Raw genomic sequence first — 22,836 nt, 5'->3', positions numbered from 1 at the left:
CATGGCAGATGGAGCCATATAACTGAGAATTCTTAGACTCCGATAACCCAGAAATATTACCTCGGGTTAAGAACTTTGCTTCAGGATGAGAACAGAAATCGTGCTCCGGCGGCGCGGCAGCAGCGGGAGGCCCCATTAGCTAAAGTGGTGCTTCAGGTTAAGAACAGTTTCAGGTTAATAACGGGCCTCCAGAACAAATTAAGTACTTAACCCGAGGTACCACTGTACAGAAATGCAGCAGGCCACCACAAGGAGAGCAGAGCTTCCCAAAACTCCTCCTTCGCAGGCTGGTAAACATCTGTGCAGGCTAGTAACTTTTGTAGGCTTATTTGCAAGGCTGATGTAAGTACATGATTGCTACAGTAGATCTGAGCAGTGTATCTCCGGGAACTTTCTGTATAGTTTCCCACTTTCTCCCACCATTACCCATACTGTCACTGGTATGGTGTGAATGTTTAGTTATAACGATTTCAGAGATTGTAAAGGTCCTCTTACCATTTCCTACCCATGGCTCTCTCCAGAATATATCTCAAACCCTCCGTTTCATTTGGACACTTCGTTTTAAATCTAGAGCCTAGATTTAAAACAATGTATGCAGTAATACACAGCAGATGCTTATAACCCTAGCCTCAGGTCAAACAAAACTGGGGTTTCAAGCTCAACCCCCTCTTCAATTTCCACTTTTCTCTTTCTCCACCTTCCAGCAGACGCTGCCCGTTGCCAAGCTGCTGTCTCCAGTTGCTATGTTATTTTGTGTGCCAGAATGTGAGTGGCGAAAAATGTTTCCATGGCAAGTTGTGCACCATCACCCAATAGGTGGATTTTGGGAAGGAGGCAGAACCCAGGTGAGCTGGTTGAAGGGATGCAGCGAGATAAAGTAAGATATATTGGAACATGGGTATCGCTCACAGTTTCGAGCTATTATGTCCTGGAGTATGTCACGGGTGGCGCTGTGGGTTAAACCACAGAGCCTAGGACTTGCCGATCAGAAGGTCGGAGGTTCAAATCCCCGCAACGGGGTGAGCTCCCATTGCTCAGTCCCTGCTCCTGCCAACCTAGCCGTTCGAAAGCACCTCAAAGTGCAAGTAGATAAATAGGTACTGCTCCGGCGGGAAGGTAAACAGCGTTTCCGTGTGCTGCTCTTGTTCACCAGAAGCGGCTTAGTCATGCTGGCCACATGACCCGGAAGCTGTACGCCGGCTCCCTCGGCCAATAAAGCGAGATGAGCGCCACAACCCCAGAGTTGGCCACAACTGGACCTAATGGTCAGGGGTCCCTTTACCTTTACCTATGTTTCCCAACAACACAAAAATGGTACACCTAACATGCATCTATAGACAAGTGGACACAGAAAAGATGCAAATGGCTAGCGATTCGCCTTCCTGAGTAAAGCTTCCAGCCTTCTTATTTCAGTTTACTAGTTCCTTGGCAGGTCCATCATCTGTTTTAGGAGGGATGGACCTCCAGAGCATCATCTTAAAGGTGGCCCTCTATGGGGAATATAGGAACCGAAGTTCCAAAAAAGATGATGAAGCTGTTTATGCATGTAACAACAGCAGGTAGGATTCTTTATGCACAAAAACGGAAAGAAGTTCCCACCAAAGAAGATTGGATACTTAAAGTGAAGGTGTGATGGTCTGGGATTTGGACTCAGAGGCTGAACCTGAGGAATCCCAGCCTGCACAGGAGTCCCCGCCTCCAGAACCAGCTGAGCCGGGGCTGGGGCTTGAGCCTGAAGGGTCCTCACCTGTGCTGGATCCTCAGGTGCAGGCACTAGCTGAGTCTGCTCTGGCTCCTGAGGTGATGGAGGACCCATTGCCTACAGGTGCTCCACTCTCAGCCCCATCAGGGGAAGCTGAGGTTGCCTCTGGGTCCGGTAACCCTTCAGCCTCTCCTGAGCTGCAGAGGCTCAGGGCAGAGAGGCGGAGGGAACTAAGTTCTCGCAGGAAGAGTGCTCACCTCCAGGCCAGGAGAGGCGAGTCACCTGTGGACCGGGGCCACCCTATGCCTCGGGGCAGATAAAAGCCAGCCAGCCCCAGTCCCAGGTTGCGGGAGCAACATTGTTGGTAGCCTGTTCCTGTCCTGCTCTTCTGCCAGAGTTCCTGACCTCACCCGACTCCCTGCCTTGGACCCAGCTTCAGCTTTGACGGACAGCCTCCATACCGCACCCTCGGACTGGACCCAGACCTCGCCGCACAGTTAACCCCTGGGACCAGCACAGAAGGACTATGTGGAATCAGCAAAGCTAACAGCTAAAATAAGAGAACCTAATGATGCTTGTGTTTTGTCGAAGAATGCAAGGCTTTCTTGGACTATTTAAAGAAATATGATAGCAAGAGGAATTTTTGCAAGCGGGATTTGAACTATGAGCAACAGAATGAGAGATTATTGTATGATGGTTATGGTGTAAGAGAGAGAAGATAGGATGCAGCAAGGAAGAGAAATAAAAAAATACCATGGAAAATGGGATGGGGAGTTGACAAAACGAAAGGGAAAATATATATCATGTATTGGAAAGTGCATGTTAATTTTTTTGAAAATTTGATTAAATATAAATGGGGGGGACACAACAAATGTGGCCCTCCAGACCTCTCTATCTGACCCTTGGAACTCTCCCCAGCCACATCCCCCATTAACCCTGCAATGCACCCTCCTTGTGGCCAAACTGGAAAATTACCAAGAAAGGAATGTGGCTCTCTTGGGATGAGGAAGTGCCCACTCTGATCTGTCTGGTTCTCCTTCAAACCCAAACAGCAATAAAAGGGGCTGAAGTGCAGGAAGAGAACGCATGTGAGGTTGCCGGTTCAAATCCTACCACCTCAAGTTAAAAGCATCACTGGTAACAGGAAAGAGCACAGACGAACTCTGTTCCAAAAACTAAAAACCCATTCAGTCCGAAGACTGTAGCAGTCAACAGCCACACACAAAAACAAGCTCTCCAAAGAGCACAAGTACAGGAATTGGCTCCTTATGTAATGGGCAGGGAGGGAATAAAAGCTTCCTCAAATCCCTCTTCCTTTCTCCAAAAGGTCAAGAGCAGCAATAAGGCCCATAGTTCTAGCCTCTGCAGCCAGTCTTCTAAAATGCTGGCAGGAGCTTAGAACACGGGTGGGAAAGTGAGGGTGTGAGTACATTATTTTCTGCATGAAGAAGTTTTAGTGGGGTTCCCCCCCTTCAATTGTAAAGGCAAAGATTATGACCTAATCTGCAACACACCTCCATTGCTGAGCTGTGCCAATTGGAAAAACCCAATGCCCCCAAGCCTCAGGCGGCAACTCGCAGATGGCAGGATGCCTCCAAGTACCAGTTGCTGGGGACAGTGAGCCCTCATGCCCTACATGTGAGCTTCCCATAGGCATCGAAGGTAACCAACATGAGAACAAAATGCTGGACTGATTGGCTTTTGTTCTGACCGGCAAGTCTCCATCTAATGTCCTTATGATCCTCATAAAACAAACACACCACAAGCCAGCATGGTGAAGGTTGGGCAAAGGTGTCTCTCTAGGTTAAGGTTTCCCAAACTTGGGTCTCCAGTTGTTTTTGAACTACAACTCCCATCATCTGTAGCTAGCAGGAACAGAGGTCAGGGATGATGGGAATTGTAGTCCCCCCAAAAAACACAGTTGGAGACCCAGGTTTGGGAAACCCCGCTCTTATGGCACCACTAGGGAAGCCGTTCAAGCAATGCTGGTTTTCACAAGAGGAGTATTTTGCTTCATACAGTTGCCCGCTGCGCTCTCTATTGCGCCGGGGGTCAGATTTGTGACCCGAGGAAACTATTACAGAAGCTTCATTTCCTGTATCTTCCAAAATATGAAAAAAGGAAATAAATGAGAGCCAGGGATTTTCTCAAGGTTGGAAATGGACTACAGCTCAATGGGAGAGAGCACATGCTTTTTCACGCAGAGGGCCGCAGGTTCAAAACCCGGCATCTCCAGTTAAAAGGGTCGGACGGGAGGTGATGGGAAAGACCTCTGCTCCAATCTGTGGAGAGCTTCTGCCAATTGAGAACATGCAACAGTTAGCCGAGGGATAGCTCAGTCGGTAGAGAATGAAACTCTTAATCTCAGGGTCATGGGTTCGAGCCTCACACTGGGCAAAAGAGTCCTGCATTGCAGGGAGTTGGACTAGATGACCCTCGTGGTCCCTACCAACTCTACAATTCTGTGAAATGGACCAATGGCACCTGCAGTGAACAAGATCAGAAGGCAGCAGATGACGGGAAAGGCCTCTGCCAGAGACCTTGCAGGGTAGCTGCTGACCAGAGCAGTCAAAGATGCGGAAGAGACAAAACCATCTGACCTGGTCCTAGGCAGTCTCCTATGTGGCAGGACATCTGCCTTGCATGCAGAAGGTTCAAACCCTGGCACCTCCAGAGAGGGATGGGAAAGGCCTGCCTGAAACCCTGGAGAGCCACTGACAATGCTGAGCTAGCTGCACCAACAGCCTGACTCAGCAGAAGGCAGCTAGCTCCCTATGTGGTGGAAGGGGCTTCCAAAACCCTGGTGGCAAAGAGGGAGAGAGCCAGCAAATCTGTGGCTGAATCCTACCTTCAACTCATCAGGTAGACTCAAGCAAACACTCTCTTCTCAGCCTGAACCTTTTCATCTGCACTTGGGGGTGGGGTGGGGACAGCAACAATGCCACTGACATTACAGGATTGTTGTGAGGTTCAGAGGATTGTTGACTTGGTCAGACCACACCTGGAGCCCTGTGTCCAGTCCCGGGCACCACAATTTAAGGAGGATACTGACATGCTGGAATATGTGCAGAGGAAGGCAGCCAAGCTTTATGAGGATCGGTTGAGAGAGTTGGGAATGTTTGGCAGCAAGAATACTATTGGCACAAAAACGGAAGCAAGAATTACCGACGAAAGAAGAATGGTGGATGAAATTGATGGACTATGCAGAATTGGATAAATTAACTGGAAGGATTTGAAATCTGCGGGACCAGAGATTCTTAGAAGACTGGAGTAAATATACGAACTATTTGAAAAGTAATAGTAATGAACAGATTACGCTAGTAGGACTGCAAGAAGTTTTGTAAAGAGAACTATTTGAAATATTGCAAGAAAGACTATGAGGAGAACTATTAGTTGATGATAATTAAAAGTAATAGATATATTAAGAAATGCAGAATAAGTGATAAAGAACAGAAAATCATCAGAGGTGTTGATGGAAGTCTAAAACAATGTATAAGATAAGAAGTTAAGTTATGTGATTGTTGGAAATGAGATGTTAAAAAAACTAATAAATATATATAGAGAGAGAAAGAGAGTTGGGAATGTTTAGCGTGGGAAAGAGGAGACAGAGAAGAGATACGATAGCCATCTTCAAATATCTAAAGGGCTGTCAAATGGGAGATGGAGCAAACATGTTTTCTCCTTCGCAGGGTAGGACTCGAACCAGTGGCTTCAAGTTACAAGAAAGGAGATTCCGACTAAACATCAGGAAGAACTTTCAGACAGTAAGAGCTGTTTGACTGTGGAACAGTCTCCCTCGGGAGTTGTGGACTCGCCATCATTGGAGGTTTTTAAGCTGAGGTTCGATCTGTCGTGGATGCTTTAGTTGAGATTCCTGCACTGCAGGGGGTTGGACTAAAAGACCCTGGAATCCCTTTTCCAATTCTACAACTCTGTATTTTGTGAGATGCATGTATGTGCATGAAGAACTCTGGTGCCTCGAGAAGGTGCTATATAAAAGCAGAGTAAAGTCATACAGATAGCAAGCCCAAGACCTTTTAAGCTTCCTGGGGGAAGGGGAGCAATTGTCCCACGTTATCAGGGCTGTCGGCTCCCTTTACTGATACGATAGCTGCTGAGAAGCGAGCTGTGAGTTAAGCCAGCAGAGGAGCTGGTTGGAGACAGAGAGAGGGAGAGGGAGAGAAGGAATAGTCTGTTCAGCCAAGTGCTTCAATTCCCCGTGTCCTCCCTGCCCCCTTCCAAAACAGCACCAAAGCAAGAGACAGCTGCAGCTTATAAGGAATGTGAGGGGCCCAGCCAGGGACTCCGGGGAAGGAAACCGGGCCTTATATGGCCACGGAGGCAGAATCAAATTTTTATCAATGAGCGCGAGCAGAGAGACGCCCAAGGAGAGATAACCGAAAAGCAGAACTCCTCGGCGAGGGGCACGGGGTGGCCGGGGGGGGGAGGGAAGCAGCACCTGTCGCTCTGCACCCCCTCAACCCACCCCACGGATCTCCCATCCAGGACCGTGCTGCCGAGGGCAAGGCAAGGCTCAGCCCTGCTTCCACTTCGGCAGAGCTCCAGCAGAGTTGACAGGGCACAACTACTCAAGTCCCGGGGAAGGAGGGAGGAGGAGGTAAGGGAGAGACAACTGAACGCTAGGAGTCACGCTATATAGGAATCTTTACAGCCAAAAGGAGGCTTGGCCCATAGACTTGTCCCCTGCCAACACCACAGATCACCGAAGCCAGAATAATAATACTAATAATAATACGGAGGGGTCTGATTCTCTTAAGTCTTATTCCATACGAGTAGCTCCCCTATAGGAGGAGGCGCTGCAGAGTTTGGGACTTTTTAGTTTAGAGAAAAGGCAAGCAAAGAGGTGTCATGATGGAAGCTTATGAAATTATGCATGGCATGGTGGCAGAGGGTACAGGAATGGTTTTCTCCCTCTCTTGCAACAAGGGGACTGGTGGGCATCTATTGAAGCTGAACGTTGCAAGGTTTTAAAAAGTACTTCTTCGTGCAGCAACTATGGAACTCACTCCCAGGAAGCAGGGATGGCCACCAACTTGGATGGCCTAATAATAATAATAATAATTTATTTCTATGCTGCCCTTCTGACTGAGCTGCCTCAGCTCCTCCTGGCGGCTCCCAACAGAATATTAAAAACACAATAAAACATTAAAAACTTCCCTAACCAGGGCTGCCTTCGGATGTTTTCTAAAAGTCAGATAGTCGTTTATTTCCTTGACCTCTGACAGGAGAGCGTTCCACAGGGAGGGTGCCGCTACTGAGAAGGCCCTCTGCCTGGTTCCCTATAGCTTTACTTCTTGCAATGAGGGAACCACCAGAAGGTCCTCGGAGCTGGACCTCAGTGTCCGGGATGGACAAGGTGGGTGGAGATGCTCCTTCAGGTGAAAGAGGACCAGGCCACCTCATGGAGGATAAAGGCTATCTGCTGCTACTAGCGACGATGGCCGGGCACTGCCTCTGAGGTCAGAAGCAAAATACCTCTGAATGCCAGCTACTGGGAATTGCAGATTGTTGCTGGTGCCCATGTCCTGCTTTTGCAGGCTTCCCACTGGCACCTGGGCGGCCAGAAGAGAATACTGAACAGGATGGGCCACTGGCCTGATCTAGCAGGTTCTCAAATCATTCACACACGCAGGGGTGAGTGGCTCTTTCCATGTGGGAGGCTTGAACTGCTGGACGGGCAGAGTCTCTTGCTACTTGAGTCGGCGCCCCATGTGACTTGGAACCCTGGAAGATCCAAGGTTCTAAAAGGAGCATGGAGGCCAATTGATGAGAACATCAGGCTTCCTTCCTGCAGATGTTCGGTCCCCCTCAACACAGGTTCATCATCCTCTTCCACACACGCACAGTAGACCCACCCAACAAGCCTGAAATCTGCCCAACTGTGCTCTGTAGTCCTCCCAGGTAAACCTTCTCCAAGGTAGAAGGCAAGGTTGCAAGTACAAGGTTCTTCCCTCCCCAGAGACCTGTAGGAATAATTCCCCCCTCCTCCAAGCCCTCCACAGCACGAAAAAGGGAGGGTGTCTATACCTTTGTTTCTCCACTGCTATCTGACTCGGACACCTGATAAGTGAGGTCCGTCTCCTCAAAGCCCGTAGCGCTCATGCGCTGATCAGTGGTTGGGTCTGACCGAGGAGGAGAGTCAGGAGAGTTCAAGCATGTCTGGATCAGTGCTTTCCCCGTCTCGCTGGTGATCATGGGCTGCAGCTTCCGTGTGGCGAACGTGTAGACATGGCCCGTCTCGCTGGCCACGAGCAGCAACACCTGAGTGCCTGTTAAGGTGGAGAGTTCGTAGGCCTGCGGGGTAGAGAGGAAAAGGAGAGGGTCAACAATGAGGCGCGGACCTTCACAAGACCCTGGTTCCCATGGAGAGGGAGCCCAACTTCTTGAAAGAGGATATCACTTGGTTTTAGTGGTATTCACAAACGGAGAAAAGCCAGCTTTACACATGTGGTCTGCTATCGGAGTCCACCTTCTAGAAAATTTGCCAAATGCCCACATCGAGATCCAACGCAGTTCTGGACAAGTTGCTCCCTTCCCCATGCTTCTCTGAAATAGCAAGCTACTAGCCATGATGGTTCTGCTCTAGCTATAGTCAAGAACATGGGTAGGCAAACTAAGGCCCAGGGGCCGGATCTGGTGCAATCGCCTTCTAAATCCGGCCCGTGGACAATCTGGGAATCAGCATGTTTTTACATGAGTAGAATGTTTGCTTTTATTTAAAATGCATCTCTGGGTTATTTGTGGGGCATAGGAATTCGTTAATTATCCCCCCCCCCCAAAAAAGTCCGCCCCCCCACAAGGTCTGAGGGATAGTGGACCGGCCCCCTGCTGAAAAGGTTTGCTGACCCCTGGTCCAGAGGAAGAAGAAGAAGAAGAAGAAGAAGAAGAAGAAGAAGAAGAAGAAGAAGAAGAAGAAGAAGAGGAGGAGGAGGAGGAGGAGGAGGAGGAGGAGGAGGAGGAGGAGGAGGAGGAGCAGCAGCAGCAGCAGTAGTAGTAGTTTGGATTTGATATCCCGCCTTTCACTCCCCTTCAGGAGTCTCAAAGTGGCTAACATTCTCCTTTCCCTTCCTCCCCCACAACAAACACTCTGTGAGGTTGAGTGAGGCTGAGAGACTTCAGAGAAGTGTGACTAGCCCAAGGTCACCCAGCAGTTGCATGTGGAGGAGCGGGGAAGCGAACCTGGTTCACCAGATTATGAGTCCTTAACCACTACACCACACTGTGTTCCTCCCCCACAACAAACACTCTGTGAGGTGAGTGGGGCTGAGAGACTTCAAAGAAGTGTGACTGGCCCAAGGTCACCCAGCAGCTGCATGTGGAGGAGCGGAGACTCGAACCCGGTTCCCCAGATTACGAGACTACCAATCTTAACCACTACACCACACCGGCAATGCTTCTGCATACCGGCTGCTGGAAACCACACAAGCAGAAAGGACTCTTGCGCTCGAATCCTGCTTGCTGGTTTCCCCACTGTGATAACAAGGTTCTGGACCAGATGGGCCTCTGGCCTGATCCAGCAGGGATCCTTTCCTCATGTTCTTGCTCTTTGGAACAGTTTTCCAAAATGTTTCCAGGGGGTGCATGTACTAAACACCCTTAGCCCCAGCGGCAAAAGGGGTAAAGAGACTGGCTTGCTTTGTGAGCACTGACCCTCTGCTATCATCAAGACGACACCAAGACAGCATTATCTGTGGGCATCCTTCCTACACATCCAATCAAAGCCCTGGGTATGTATGTGTTAGTATTTTTGCTACCTGTCAATGATCAAGGCTATGCGTGCTCCGCAACTGCATTAAGAGAAGATCCATAGCACAGTGTTAGAGCACCTGCTTTGCAATGCAGAAGATCACAGTTTCAAACCCCTGGAATCTCCAGGTGGGACTGGGACAGACGCTTTTGTGGAAATCTGGAGAGCTGGCTTCCAGAGACAACACAGGGTTAAATGGATCAATATTCTGGCTCTGTAGAAGGGAGCTTGCTACACTTGGGCGCAGAACCTTGCTCTGGGCTCTGGAGAATTTTCATTTAAAAAGGAAATATAATTGTAGAGCTGAAAAGGACCCTAAGGATCCTCTAGTCTAGTCCAACCCCCTACAATTCTCCCCATACGGGGATTGAACCTGCAACCTTGGCATTATCAGCATCACACGCTAACCAGCTGAGCTATCCAGAAGCTGGGTTGAGGAGTTATGCTTGAAAGGGACTGGAAACAGAAAATCGAGCGTTGCTCAAAGCCAGACATGACCACACCTTCCAGCTGCTGCAAAATGTGATGCTGGACTAAAACAGCTCAGGAATGGTCAAACTGTAGGACTTTGGAGGGAAGGCGATCACTTTGCTTTTCACTAGAAGAATCCTGAAGCTCACTAACCAGACCCAAGTTCAAAACAGTGGCCTGGAGTCACAGCCTGGTGCAAACTGGGGGTGGTTTGAGCCAATTACCTAACGCAAGAGCCCTGCTGAATCAGGCCTAAGTAGTCCAGCATCCTCCCCCCTGACCCCTTTCTAGCCTTCTTTCTCAGCTACAAAGCCTGAAATAAGAAGACAGCATCATATTCACTCTGTAACAAGGCAGGGAGGGGGACAAGAAAGCTTAGAAATAGAGAGCACATCCTGTCAAAAGACAAGAGTGATGACTGCCCCATCTGATAGAAAGGTTATAGAGGAGAAGATGAGTGAGGAGTCAGTCCTATGACACCAAACAACAACGATAATGTCCAGGGCTCCTGCAGCAGGACTCTACAGCCAAAACCGAAAGCTTTCCATTTTACCAAGGGCACATCCACACCATACGTTTAAAGCAGTGTGATACCACTTTAAACCGTCATGGCTTCCCCCAAAGAATCCTGGGAGATGTAGTTTGTTAAGGGTGCCGAGAGTTGCTGTGAGACCCACGTTCCTCTCCGAGAGCTACAATTCCCAGATTTTCCTGTGAAGGAGGATTGGCTGTTAAAACCACTAGGGCAACTGTAGCTCTGTGGGGGGAATGGGGTTCTCCTTAACCACCGACAGCTCCCAGAATCCTTTAGGAGAAGCCCTGACTGTTTAAAACAGCATCGTACGTATGGTGCGAATGTGGCCGAGGGAAGCACAAACTCATTTCCCCCTCACTTGCAACGAGCCAGGCGCCTTTTATCAGGCGTCTGCTAAATGTGTCGCTCTTCTTTATCTGCGGCACTCATTGCTCTTTCCGCCAGCACCACACCGGCTTCACAAACATGGCAAATTGGAGCTTCACTAGCTCCTCCAAGGCCTAGCCGGCTGGCCTGCCTCCCTCGTTAATAAGTCCTTCAAAACACAAAGGCCAGCTCTCTTACCAAGAACAACTTGGGGGGTGAGAGTGGGAGCCTACTTTGGCAAACAGCCACCCAGCAAGCACGGCAAACATAGGAATGTTGGAAGCCAGCTTCAAATTAGAAGGTCGGACTACTTTCCCATCTAGCCTACTCTGACTGGCAGCGGCTCTCCCAAGATCTCAGGCACAGGCCTTTTCCATCACCTGAAATCTGAACCAGAGTCTAACAAACTCTCCACTTGATGGGCATGGAAGCTCTTGCACTTCTCGAAAAAGGGTGTTCCTAGATGCTACAACAGAAGGACGTGGGTGGGACTGTGGTCTAAATCACAGAGCCCAGGGCTTGCTGATCAGAAGGTCGGCGGTTCAAATCCCCACGACGGGGTGAGCTTCTGTTTCTCGGTCCCTGCTCCTGCCAACCTAGCAGTTTGAAAGCACGTCAAAGTGCAAGTAGATAAATAGGTACCGCTCTGGCGGGAAGGTAAACGGCGTTTCCGTGGGCTGTTCTCGTTTCGTCAGAAGCGGCTTAGTCATGCTGGCCACATGACCCGGAAGCTGTACATTGGCTCCCTCGGCCAATAAAGCGAGATGAGCGCCGCAACCCCAGACTCGTCCGTGACTGGACCTAAAGGTCAGGGGTCCCTTTACCTTTATATGCTACAACAGCAGCAAGAACGTTAATCGCAAGGAATCAGAAGGGGAATAGGACACCAACAAAGGAAGAATGGCAAACTAAATTGTATCAGTATTTGTAACTAGCAAGCATGACAGAAGCAGGTAGGAACCAACCAAACCAAAAATTCAAAACGGAGTGGGAATGTGTAAAAGATTATCTGGGGAAACGTTGTTCTCAAATAAAATCCCTGATATGCTCCGACTTAATTTTGCAAAGTAATGATCAGATAGGTAAGATACATCAGGTATGTCCAACAGGTCGATCGCAATCTACTGGTAGATCCCTGGGAGGTTTTGGTAGATTGTGGTCGATCCCTGGGTCCTTTTCCATTGGTAAATTAGAATCTGGCCCTGCCCCCTCACCCTGCCCTCCATTGTCACATGATCTGCAGAACAGAAGACCGGGAGTTTACTGAGTGAGGCTGTTGGTGAGTGGCTGTTCCCCTTTCTCCCTAAAAAAAAAAAAAAAGCTCAACAACTTTGACCTGACCTGAACCCCTAAAAAACGTGCAGTTTTTAATTCTGGGAGTAGATCGCAGTCTCTTGGGAGTTGGCCACCCCTGAGATATATTATGTATTAGAAATGTGATAAGGAAAAACAACACAATTGAGAAGACGACAGAAGCTGCTGCACTGAGGTGGTGGGAAGTCACTTGTTATTGTTAGAGTTTTTATATGTGTACAATATATGTTAAAGAGTGAATGGAATATGTATATGAATAACCAATTTAAAACTCAATAAAAATCAATTTTTAAAAAGAAGCAGCTTTTGCACCTCTCCAACCAGAAGACCAAACAAGCAACTGCTCTGCTGGCTTGTCCATCACTTTGTTTTATGTTTTCTGTATACCTTCCAAGAAACTTCTTTCCAGGGTTTTGATTCAAGTCCCACTTTTGCCATAATATGTGGTCTCGAGTAAGGCACTCCGAACCAGCCCTGCCACTTCACCTGAACTCTGAGTTCTGAAGAGGGTGAATGAGAACTATAAACGCCTTTTTTGCAAATTAAAATGGCAGTACCAAAGATTTGTTAATGTTCTGCAACTGCACTCTATCTTTTTGTAATAAAATGTTAAGCAAAATAAATAGTTCATTTAAATATACCTGACTGTAGCTGAGATGCACTATTTCTTCAAAGAAGGCAAAATTAAGTATGCTCAAATTCCAAGGTAGAAGCTTCTCATGCCTCTGCTGCTTATATAGGAACACGGTGCAAGTCAAATCTGTTACAATCAACAGGAGTTGCTTACCGCCTTCTGTAGGTGGGTCAACCGCACTCAAGAGCACTTTCATCTTCCCATTAAACACAGCCACATCACTAACCAAGCAAGCCGGCAGCTAGAAACCTGGAGGCAGCTTGCTCAAGCATGGCAATTACATTTGTAAAGCAGGAGTGGGGAGAATCAATCCTTAAACTGGGGATAATTCAACCGGAGATTTAGGGGGGAAACATTAAACATGCAAGTAGAGAGGTATAAGAATCACAAAGAACACCTTTTCCCCAATCTATTTCTGTCAGCCATAGTCAACCTGGTGCCTTTCAGATGTTGTTGGACTTCCAACCCCATCAGCTCCAGCCAGCCAAAGCATATAGCAGGGCCTTTTGCCTGACAGTCCCAGTTTTGAAGCTCTGATGTTAAGAAAGCCAAAACAAAACACGGGCAAAGACTTCCTTGTTTTTAATCTATGTGCAATGCTTTGTCAAAATCAAGTGCCTTGTCCTTTTTTACTCAATATGGTATAAGTTCCTCTGCTATGCTAACTCAATTGAACAGCCCACTACACCACCTGTACTACAGACAAGCATGTGGAGAGGTTTTACTGAGAACTGAATTGACCCACCTTCTTCTTCTCATATCTGACAATTGAATGAGGCATTGTACTTTCAGCAGTTTCTTGGGTTTTTACCCCTCCTCTGTATCTGTGTACCTGTATTTTATTTTTCTACTTTCACATGCCTTATTATTTGCCATATCCATTATTTTTACTGTATTCTGTATGTGTTTATGTCAATAAAGTTTGATTTTTTAAATGAAAAAATAGGCGTCTTTTTCGTAGGCACATGATAACATTCTCAGCTAATCAGAATACAGACTGTAACTAACAAATACCTTATTTACAATGTCCTAACAAGCTAGATAATTGGAGAATTTCCAAGGCAGGTAACTGCTCAAGTGAACCGGCGCATAGTTACGAGTTTAGACTCCTGGAAACACAGACTGGTACTAGATTCTGATCACTTGTGAGCAAACATGTTCTAGTTATTCAATGGTTCTTATTTGTTACTTCCTTCCTCTAGAAAACAAACTGAACGAGTGGCAAGCCTGACTGAGATAAGCAAAGACCCACAGAGAAGCAAGTTCAATTAAAATGAAGCGTCTCACAAAGGGCACATTTAGCAAAACTTTAAATTCAATCAGGGTAAAACCCAACAATTTAACACAAGAATCTCCATGTGGTGGGATTTAAATCCAAACACCTTGGTTTAATTGCACATGTGCGCGCGTGTGTGTGTAATACATTTTGCTATATTATAAGGGGGGGGTCAACTATACATAAATTCCTGCTTTTGCCAATTATCCTGGTGTTGCAGACAAAATATATTTGCATCAAAGTACCGTATTTTTTGCTCTATAAGACTCACTTTTTCCCTCCTAAAAAGTAAAGGGAAATATGTGTGCGTCTTATGGAGCAAATGCAGGCTGTGCAGCTATCACAGAAGCCAGAACAGCAAGAGGGATTGCTGCTTTCACTGTGCAGCGATCCCTCTTGATGTTCTGGCTTCTGAGATTCAGAATATTTTTTTTCTTGTTTTCCTCCCCAAAAAACTAGGTGTGTCTTGTGGTCTGGTGCGTCTTATAGAGTGAAAAATACGGTACCTGCAGCATCTTTTCTGACCCTTCCAGGCAGCCAAAGCCACACTCAGTAAAACTCTAAAGACCCAAGCATCTTTCAAATGTGCGGCAAGGCCTTGTTTGTTAAGTGGGTTTTCATAATGACCAATGTCAATCTGGAGGAGATGAGGAGTTGTAACATTTTTAAGGGTTTTCTTTCGACTTTAGTTCTCTTTTCTTCAACTGTTCCAATCCCACAGCCCACTCTGGAGAACGGGAATTCCCTTGCAGCCCATACTATCGCAGAGTTTGAACTGAACTAGGCCCCAGGAACCCAGTTGTCACAACAGAGGCTTTTGCAGGGAGACTCTGGAGGCTGAGGAGCAGGACCCTCCCCACTTCCTCCCTAACTCCCAAGTCAGACAGCAATCTGGACCACACAACTTATTCGTCAGATAATTACTTCCTCCATCTAAATCCCTTCCCCTGCCAGTTCCAGTAACCTAGCATTCACAGGAGTAAACTAAAAAGTCAACTAAGGTGCCTAGGTTTTTTAGGGTGGGCAGGTGCCAAAAAGGACAGGCAGAAAAGGAAATTTCATGACACAGCTTTTAAGAACTCTGACCTTTTCTTTAAAAAAGAATATACTTTTAATTGATTTTAACTCTGTCCATTTCTGCATCCAGCGACTATTAAGCACATATTTTAACATTTCCTCTCATTGCACATTAATTTTTTCTCTCTAATATTTTCTAAGGCTTGCTCTGTTTATACCAGTCTTCCCAACCTTGTGCCTCTAGATGTTGCTGGACTATAATTCCCATCATCCGCTGGAAAAGGGTTGATAGGAATTGTAGTTCCATATCTTAAGGGAGCTGGGGAGAGCTGTTTTACACATTCCCCTGGCCTCTGCCTTTCTTACATGCTTCTACAGGCCCCTAGCCCAGGCTCTGGCTTCTAATCCACAGGCCTAACACTGCAGGAGCGCAACTCCTCCAGAGGTTTGGGATTCTTTTTTCCTAAATCTACTGTTTTGCCAATGTTTATAAATATCGTGCGCACACCCCGGTCCCAGTCTCAACATTCTGCGTACTTGGCATTGGAGAGTTCTCCTTCAGGAAGGCTCTCAGAAAACAATCAACCCGGCACATTGGCAAAAGGTGTGGCACCAGTGTGGCCATCCAAAAACACTGTTCCCGAAAACAAGACCTCCCATGAATTCTTGCTATCCAGGGTAAAGCAGAAAGAAATATGTGTCATCTTGCTCAGCTACGTATTTGGCTTATCCAGACAGAACACAACCAGCCTCTCTTTGTGTGTGTGTGTGTGTGTGTGTGTGTGTGTGTGTGTGTGTGTGTGTGTGTACACACACACACACATAGTTTTCGGCAAAATTCACCTTCTAAAAAAGGAGGCTCTAGACCTGGAAGCCACAGTCTTATTTTGCAACCCTCACCCCTAAAAATGTCAGAGGACTGCTTCCAATTACACAGCAGGGAGGGAAAGGTACTTTGCACATGCTCAGAAGCATGGTCAGCATTCCTTCACTTGTGAAAGAAGTTCCAACTGGTATCCAATTAGACAACGGTTTTTTACATGCTGCATTTGCCAGTCTCCTCCATAGTCTGCTCTGGTTAGCTTGTGATTCACTACCTTATCAAACCCGCTCAATGCCAGCTACCTGCACAAGGGGGCAAGAAATCTCACTTCGGAGAACCCTTAACAAAGGCAAACAACACTCTGTCTTCTGTTATCGTGCTTCGGCAGTTTGCAAGCAAGAGTCAAAGCTCACTGCTTTTCCCCCTCCCATCACCACCAAAATCAGACACAGCACCAAACCGGACCCAACCGTAATCTCCTATGAGGGCCACAACAGCTTTGCTCTCCATCCAAGTCACTTGCTTCAGGGGGCTTTGTTCATCCCTGGGCCAACACAATGACAGGAGGAGGAACTTACTCAGGGGAAACTGGCACTGCAATTGACAGTTGAGCACAGGCCATCAGTCAGCAAGAGGAAGCGGAGTCAGTAGAGCTTTCGGAACGTCAGCCAAAGTCATCACCAAGCAATATGCCACAGCCTGACCTCTCTTAGATACCACGCCGACCTCCCGGGCGGACTTGCCTCCTCGCAGGTGCCCTTTACCCCCACCACCACTGACAAGGTCAGAGAGCAGAAAAGCAGCAGATCGGGCAGTTAATTGTCAAGTCCCGCAGCTAAGGCTCTCCTCCTGCCATTGCACAGCTTGGGTCTGAGAACAGGAGGAGAGCAATGCTGGAAGAGGCAAAAGGTCCAGCTAGTCTCATTAGAGCTCAGTTGGTTACAGTGCAGTGCTGACAGCACCAAGGTTGCGGGTTCGATCCCCAGAAGGAACAGCGGCATATTCCTGTATTGCAGGGGCTTGGACTAGATCAGCCTCTCTCAACCTGTGGGTCCCCAGATGTTGTTGAACTACAACTCCCATCGCCCCTAGCTAGCAGGGCCAGAGCTCAGGGATGATGGGAGTTGTAGTCCAACAACATCTGGGGACCCACAGGTTGAGAACCGCTGGACTAGATGATCCTCAGGGCCCCATTCAACTCTATGATTCTCTGATTCTTAGTCCAGGAAGCTGTAGGCAGATAGGTGCCTTGTGGAGTCTCAAAAGCAGGGCATGAGGAAAACAGCCCTTCCCAGCAAGTTGTGTCCACAAGTACAGCAATGAGGTTCTTTTTGTCTCTCATGCCTACCAGTAGCTGTTCACAGAGCTATCCTTTACCAACGATCCCCTGAGTGGTGGGGAACATAAAGGTAAAGGGACCCCTGATGATTAGGTCCAGTCGTGACCGACTCATGTGGCCAGCATGACTAAGCAACTTCTGGCGAACCAGAGCAGCGCACGGAAACGCCGTTTACCTTTCCGCCAGAGTGGTACCTATTGATCTACTTGCACTTTCACGTGCTTTCAAACTGCTAGGTTGGCAGGAGCAGAGACCAAGCAACGGGAGCTCACCCAGTCACGAGGATTCAAACTGCCGACCTTCTGATCAGCAAGTCCTAGGCTCTGTGGTTTAACCCACAGCGCCACCCGCATCCCTTTTGGTGGGGAACATGCAGCCCTCCAAATGCTATTGGGACTCCAAACTCCCGCCAGTCCCAAGCAGTGTGGCCAATGGTGGGAGTTACTGTGTGTTGTTCTGGTTGCCTCACCTCAGGGTATCGAAAAGGGACCAAAATGATCCAAGGGGGTGTGGAGCGACTCTGTTTTAAAGAGCGATTGCAGCATTTGGGATGCTTTTAGTTCAGAGAAAGAGGCGGAATGGCAGAAGTTTTTAAAATTACAAACAGCACAGAGGTAGAGACTTTCTCCCTCTCAACACTAGAACTTCTGGACCTTCTGCTGGAAGATTAGGGATGGACGAAATGAAGTATTTATTCGCACAAGAGAGACTGAAGCTATGGAATTTGCTCCCACGGAGGGAGCGATGGTCACCAATGCTGGAAGATTAGGGATGGACGAAATGAAGTATTTATTCGCACAAGAGAGACTGAAGCTATGGAATTTGCTCCCACGGAGGGAGCGATGGTCACCAACCTGGATGGCTTTTAAAGAGGATTAGACAAGTTCATGAAGGACAAAGGCAATCAACTTGCCATGATAGCTATGATCTGCCTCCATGGCTGGAAGCAGTAATACTTTTGAATATCAGTTGCTAGAAACCACAGGAGGGGAGAGTGTTCTTGTGCTCAGGTGCTGCTTGTGGGTTTCCTACAGACATCTGGTTGGCCACGAGGAGGAGAGGATGCAGGAGCATCTTATCTGGTCCAATCAAATATGGAAGGGTCAAATTTCCCCACCCCCGTTTTAATTAACTTACAGCAGCCCTTGCCTACATGGTGCCCTCCAGATGTCTTGGACTGAATCTCCCATCAGCCTTGCCCAGCGCACGTATGCTAGCTGGGAATGATAGGAGTTATAGTTCAAAGCATCTGGAGGGCAGCAGGTTGGCAAGGGCTGCCCTGCAGCAGTAAATGGAGACCAACGCACATCCACGCATCCCACCAAATTCAAGGCTGTATTTGCTCACGTCTCTCTTGCTCCAGAGCGCCAAGGCTGAAATGCAAGAACGGTTTGTCTCCTACAGAGCAAAACAAACCTATAGAGCAAAACAAACTGGGTGTTCAAGTGAGAATACAACACTGGGAAATGCAGGTTCTTTGTGTTTTTGCACAAAGAACAGGGTAAATCACATATTCCGTCCAGCAAAGGGTAACTGCAGCTAACACTTTGCTTAAGTGGCAACTTTGGGCAGTATACATATAACACCACTTGACCTCCAACTGAACCATTTCAGCAGCCTCAAGATCTCTATGAGGATTTTACCAAACTTCAACTGCTGTTACCCTATCAAAGAATAAAATGGGACAAGGGGCATTGAAATGCGTCAGAAGACCGGCTTTCAAACAAACCTGCATCCCGGTGACAAACGCATAACAATGCAAAATATATACAAAGAAGTCCCCAAACATGGGGAAAGCAAGATGTGCTCAGCAGTTGAAGCCTCTAATTTCATTATCATTGTCACTGCTTCTCTGCAAACAGCTTAATAGACAAAGCGCTGGAGACGACGAATGCCTTGAGCTACAAAAAACCAGCAGAGTTAGCTGCAGATCTTGGCAGAGTAATTCCATAAAAAGGGGTGGGAGTGCCTTAAAAGTGTAAACCCGTGAAAAGATCATTACAGTCCTGCTTTCATGCACTGCTTGCTGAACTGACCTCTATAGTAGCAACACTCCAAAGATCATCCAGCTGACAGAAAGCCACAACCAGAGCAGGGACAAGCCGAGGAATGCCTGGAGGACAGCAGGTTAATATGGCGAGATCTACCTGGCTGCACAACTAGGCTACTTCACACTGAGCAGCCACTCCAACTTCTCCTGAAATGATGGCCCAAGGTCATTTCTAAGAGGTTTATATTTTTTAAGAGCAAAGTGCACACGTGTGCATGAACATTCATAATCCCGCAAACTCAATGCAACTCCGTGTCTAAACAAAAGGCAGCTGCTTGGTGCTTATTCTGCAATGCACAGAAGCAGCCCTACAGCAGCCAAGATGGGCAAGAAGAGTCCTTGGGAATCTGAACTTTTAAGAGGCTGATTTATGTTCTGCCCTAACCGTCCAGGGGTTATGGCTATGCCTGGGCCCAGGCCCTCAGAGCATTAACTTGTGAGTGATGTTTCAGTCGCAGCAAGGCAATGCTCTTATAAATAGATAAAATAAACACACACAGAACAACAAAGTAAAGTAATGATACGGACACACTGCTCCGCTGACAAGGATGCAGGTTCTGCTCATCTCTCTCACTTGTCAAAGCCCCCTTCGGGCATTGTTGGGAAACAAGTCCTGAAAGAGAGATCAGCAGAATCCAGTAGCCATGCTTTTCACCCCACCCCCTCTGCTGTTCCTGGGCATACAGCAAATCTAGGAGTTTGAATCAAATCCCTGGTGGGGAGGACCACAGCTCAGGGCCTTGCCTTTGCATGCGAGTCACAGGTTTGATCCCCGACTTCTCCAGATTAGGGCTCAGGGGGTCCCGTTTGAAAGAGTTGCTGCCGGCCAGTGCAGGCAATGTAGAGGTAGATGAAACCATGACCTGACTCTAATAGATGGTAGCTTCCTATGTACCCATCAGCTGTTGGGCTGTGTTTGACTCAACAGGCTCTGAGCTGCACTGGCCAACTCTACAGGCGCAAGTCTAGAAGATGTGTGGCATTCCAGTCCTAGGAGCTGCCTTGTGAGCCTTGCCTACAGCTGTCTCCGCAGCCCCTTGCCCCGGACCCCCTTCACACACAGAGCTGGATTGCAGCTTCCCGACTCCCCTTGAATTCTTGTTTGGCCAGACTGCTGGCAAAGTATTGCAGAGAGCGGCAGACTGCTTCAGTCCACTCTATGGCCATGGCCACAACCAGAGAGCAGGACAGCTGAGGGAGAGAACAGAGCCTTTCTTCAACTTTGTCCCAATGGCAAACAGCTGCTCCGGGCTTCATTTCACAGCAGCAACTCAGGGGGAAGGCAAGACCAGCTGTTGGAGAGCTTCTCAAATGGCAACGACAGCGGCGTGTGCAGAGGGCCCGCAACCACACAACACTTTTGGCCCAAGGGTGCTGGCCTAAATTCTGCCATTTACTCAGGAGAGGAGAGCAGAGGAGAGGATGAAAGCCAGTGGCTGGAGGGCAGAAGAGCCCAGCTCCTGTTCTGCAATGCACACACCCCCACACACCCCAGAATGAGCTAACTGGCCATGGAGGAAGTGCATACAGTATTGAGTGCATGGATACAGCAATGTATTAGATGAGAAAGAAAAAACTGAAGCTCAGTGCAGACAAGATGTGGCATGTGGCATTTGGGACATTCTGCCGCCCATCTTGGAAGCGTCAGGTCTAAAGCTTTCAGGGGTGGTCAGATCCAAAGCTCAGGGGATTCTGTGCCACAAAGCTGGTTTCACTGGCTTCAAAATGGATGCAACAGATGCACCCCCCTTTCTTGGAAAGAAAACACCATGCCACCATTAGCCCTACGTCAGTAACATCCAGATTCAGACTACTACAGAGATGAGGAACTTGTGGGTTTCACTGACTCCAATTCCCTGGTCAGAAACCAGGGATAAAACTGGGAGTCCACCTCTGGACTACTTTCATGTGCTACAATGAAGCTGCCTCCGACAATTGTTCCAAAACTTTCAGAGGAGCTGAACACAGTGGTTGGATTATAAACAGGGGTTCACCAGTCTGGTTCAGACATATTTCAACTTAATAAGTCGAGGTGTTCATGTGCCTGAAGCCAGTGACCCCTTCCACCGTACGTGACTCAGATTTTCCAAGTTAGTCAATCATATTGGGAAACTACAATTACCAGGTTCAGAACAAACCAAGACCCTAAACCAACTACAAACCATGGGTCAGGATTCTGGTTTGTTCCAATCGAGGAAGCTCTGGAGTCGAGCTGCAGAGTACCTGCCTTGCATGCAGAAGGTCACAGCTTTAACCACCAGCATCTCCAGGTAGAGCCGAGGATGTTACCTGCCTGAAAGCCTGGAGAGTCAGTGCATAGACAATATCAAGCTAGACGGACCATTGGTGTGACTCCATGTATAAGGTCGCTTCCTCTGTTCCTGTAACTGTAGTTTCCCAGCTCAGGTATAATTAATTCACCTGGCAAGCCTTCAGTCACGGCAAGTGGAGAAGGAAAGGGGGCGGCAGATGCTGACAGAAAGCTCAAGCGTAACTCAAGTCAAGGTATGCCTGAACTGAATCATGGTAATGAACCCACATTAAAAGATCTACGTACTGGCTTTGGCCTGTAACAACTTGGGGTCAGAGTATCTGAATGACCTACTGTTCCTGGCGACTTAGGTCTTCACACAAGACACTCCTGGGATTAAACCTTGCCTGTGACGTTGCCCCATTTCTTGAACACCCTCCCCAGACATGTTTACGCAGCATCTCCGCTGTTAGCTTTAGGAACCCAGAAAGTTGCAAGTTTCGAGTTGCAAGTTGCCTTGGAAAACACAAAGCGGTATTCAACTACGTTTTACTCCAAGTACACTCACTGAAAATTCATGGGCATGGCTAAGCTAGGGCCATTAATTTCAACGGGTCTACTCTGAGTAAAACAGCTGAATACCACCCATGCGGTGGGAAAGTGGGGGCAGAAGCTTTAGACATTATGTCAATCATAGTAGCTGAATGGAGCCCTCTGGGTTCAGATTATCAATGGGGGGAGGGGGGGAAAGGGGAGGCTGCTGCTAGGATGTGCCTGGATGACCACTGGTGGAGGAGGTGCAAAAGTTGGTTGCTGGATGAGATTAAGTCTTGATCTGATGCAGAATGAGTCTTATGCTCAGAAACTACAATTATATGCGAGAGGGAGAGAGAGAGTGAGAGACACACACACAGAGAGAGAGAGAGAGAGAGAGAGAGAGAGAGAGAGAGAGAGAGAAAGGAGCTGCAGCAATCGCTTACAGATTTCAGGCAAAAAGATACCACTCCCTTTGGGGGATTTGTCACTGTTTCCTAATCATTGCTCATCAGGAGACATTCACCATTAAGTTAGGGTAGGGCATGGACCCCAAGCTGCAAAACACACCAGTTTCCAAACTTATCAGTTTCCAAACAACTTTAGGGATGATGGCTTCAGGATGCCTCCGAAAATCTGTGAGCCACCTTCCTGGGCTACAGTTTGCTAAGGTAAAGTTATTGCTGGAGCATAACTTCCAATAGCCATGCTGACTGGAGCTGGTAGGAGCTGGAGGTGAACATCTGGAAAGCCACA

The 22,836-nt window shown here is 47.9% G+C and overlaps 1 protein-coding gene across 2 annotated transcripts in view; it reads right to left on the bottom strand.

The window, feature by feature from the left end:
- SRF (serum response factor) overlaps positions 1-22,836 on the bottom strand; it is a 70,657-nt gene that overhangs the window by 43,068 nt on the left and 4,753 nt on the right. For both annotated transcript variants that reach the window (XM_081904077.1, XM_081904078.1), the window contains exon 2: positions 7,751-8,017. In XM_081904077.1, coding sequence (XP_081760203.1) covers positions 7,751-8,017 — 267 coding nt within the window. The remainder of the gene's footprint in view (positions 1-7,750; positions 8,018-22,836) is intronic.

This window comes from Podarcis melisellensis (genome assembly GCF_964234715.1).
Source record: "Podarcis melisellensis genome assembly, chromosome: 3".
Lineage (NCBI taxonomy): Eukaryota > Metazoa > Chordata > Lepidosauria > Squamata > Lacertidae > Podarcis > Podarcis melisellensis.
Note: the sequence above shows the minus strand (reverse complement) of the source record. Positions and strands in the feature narration are given on the sequence as shown.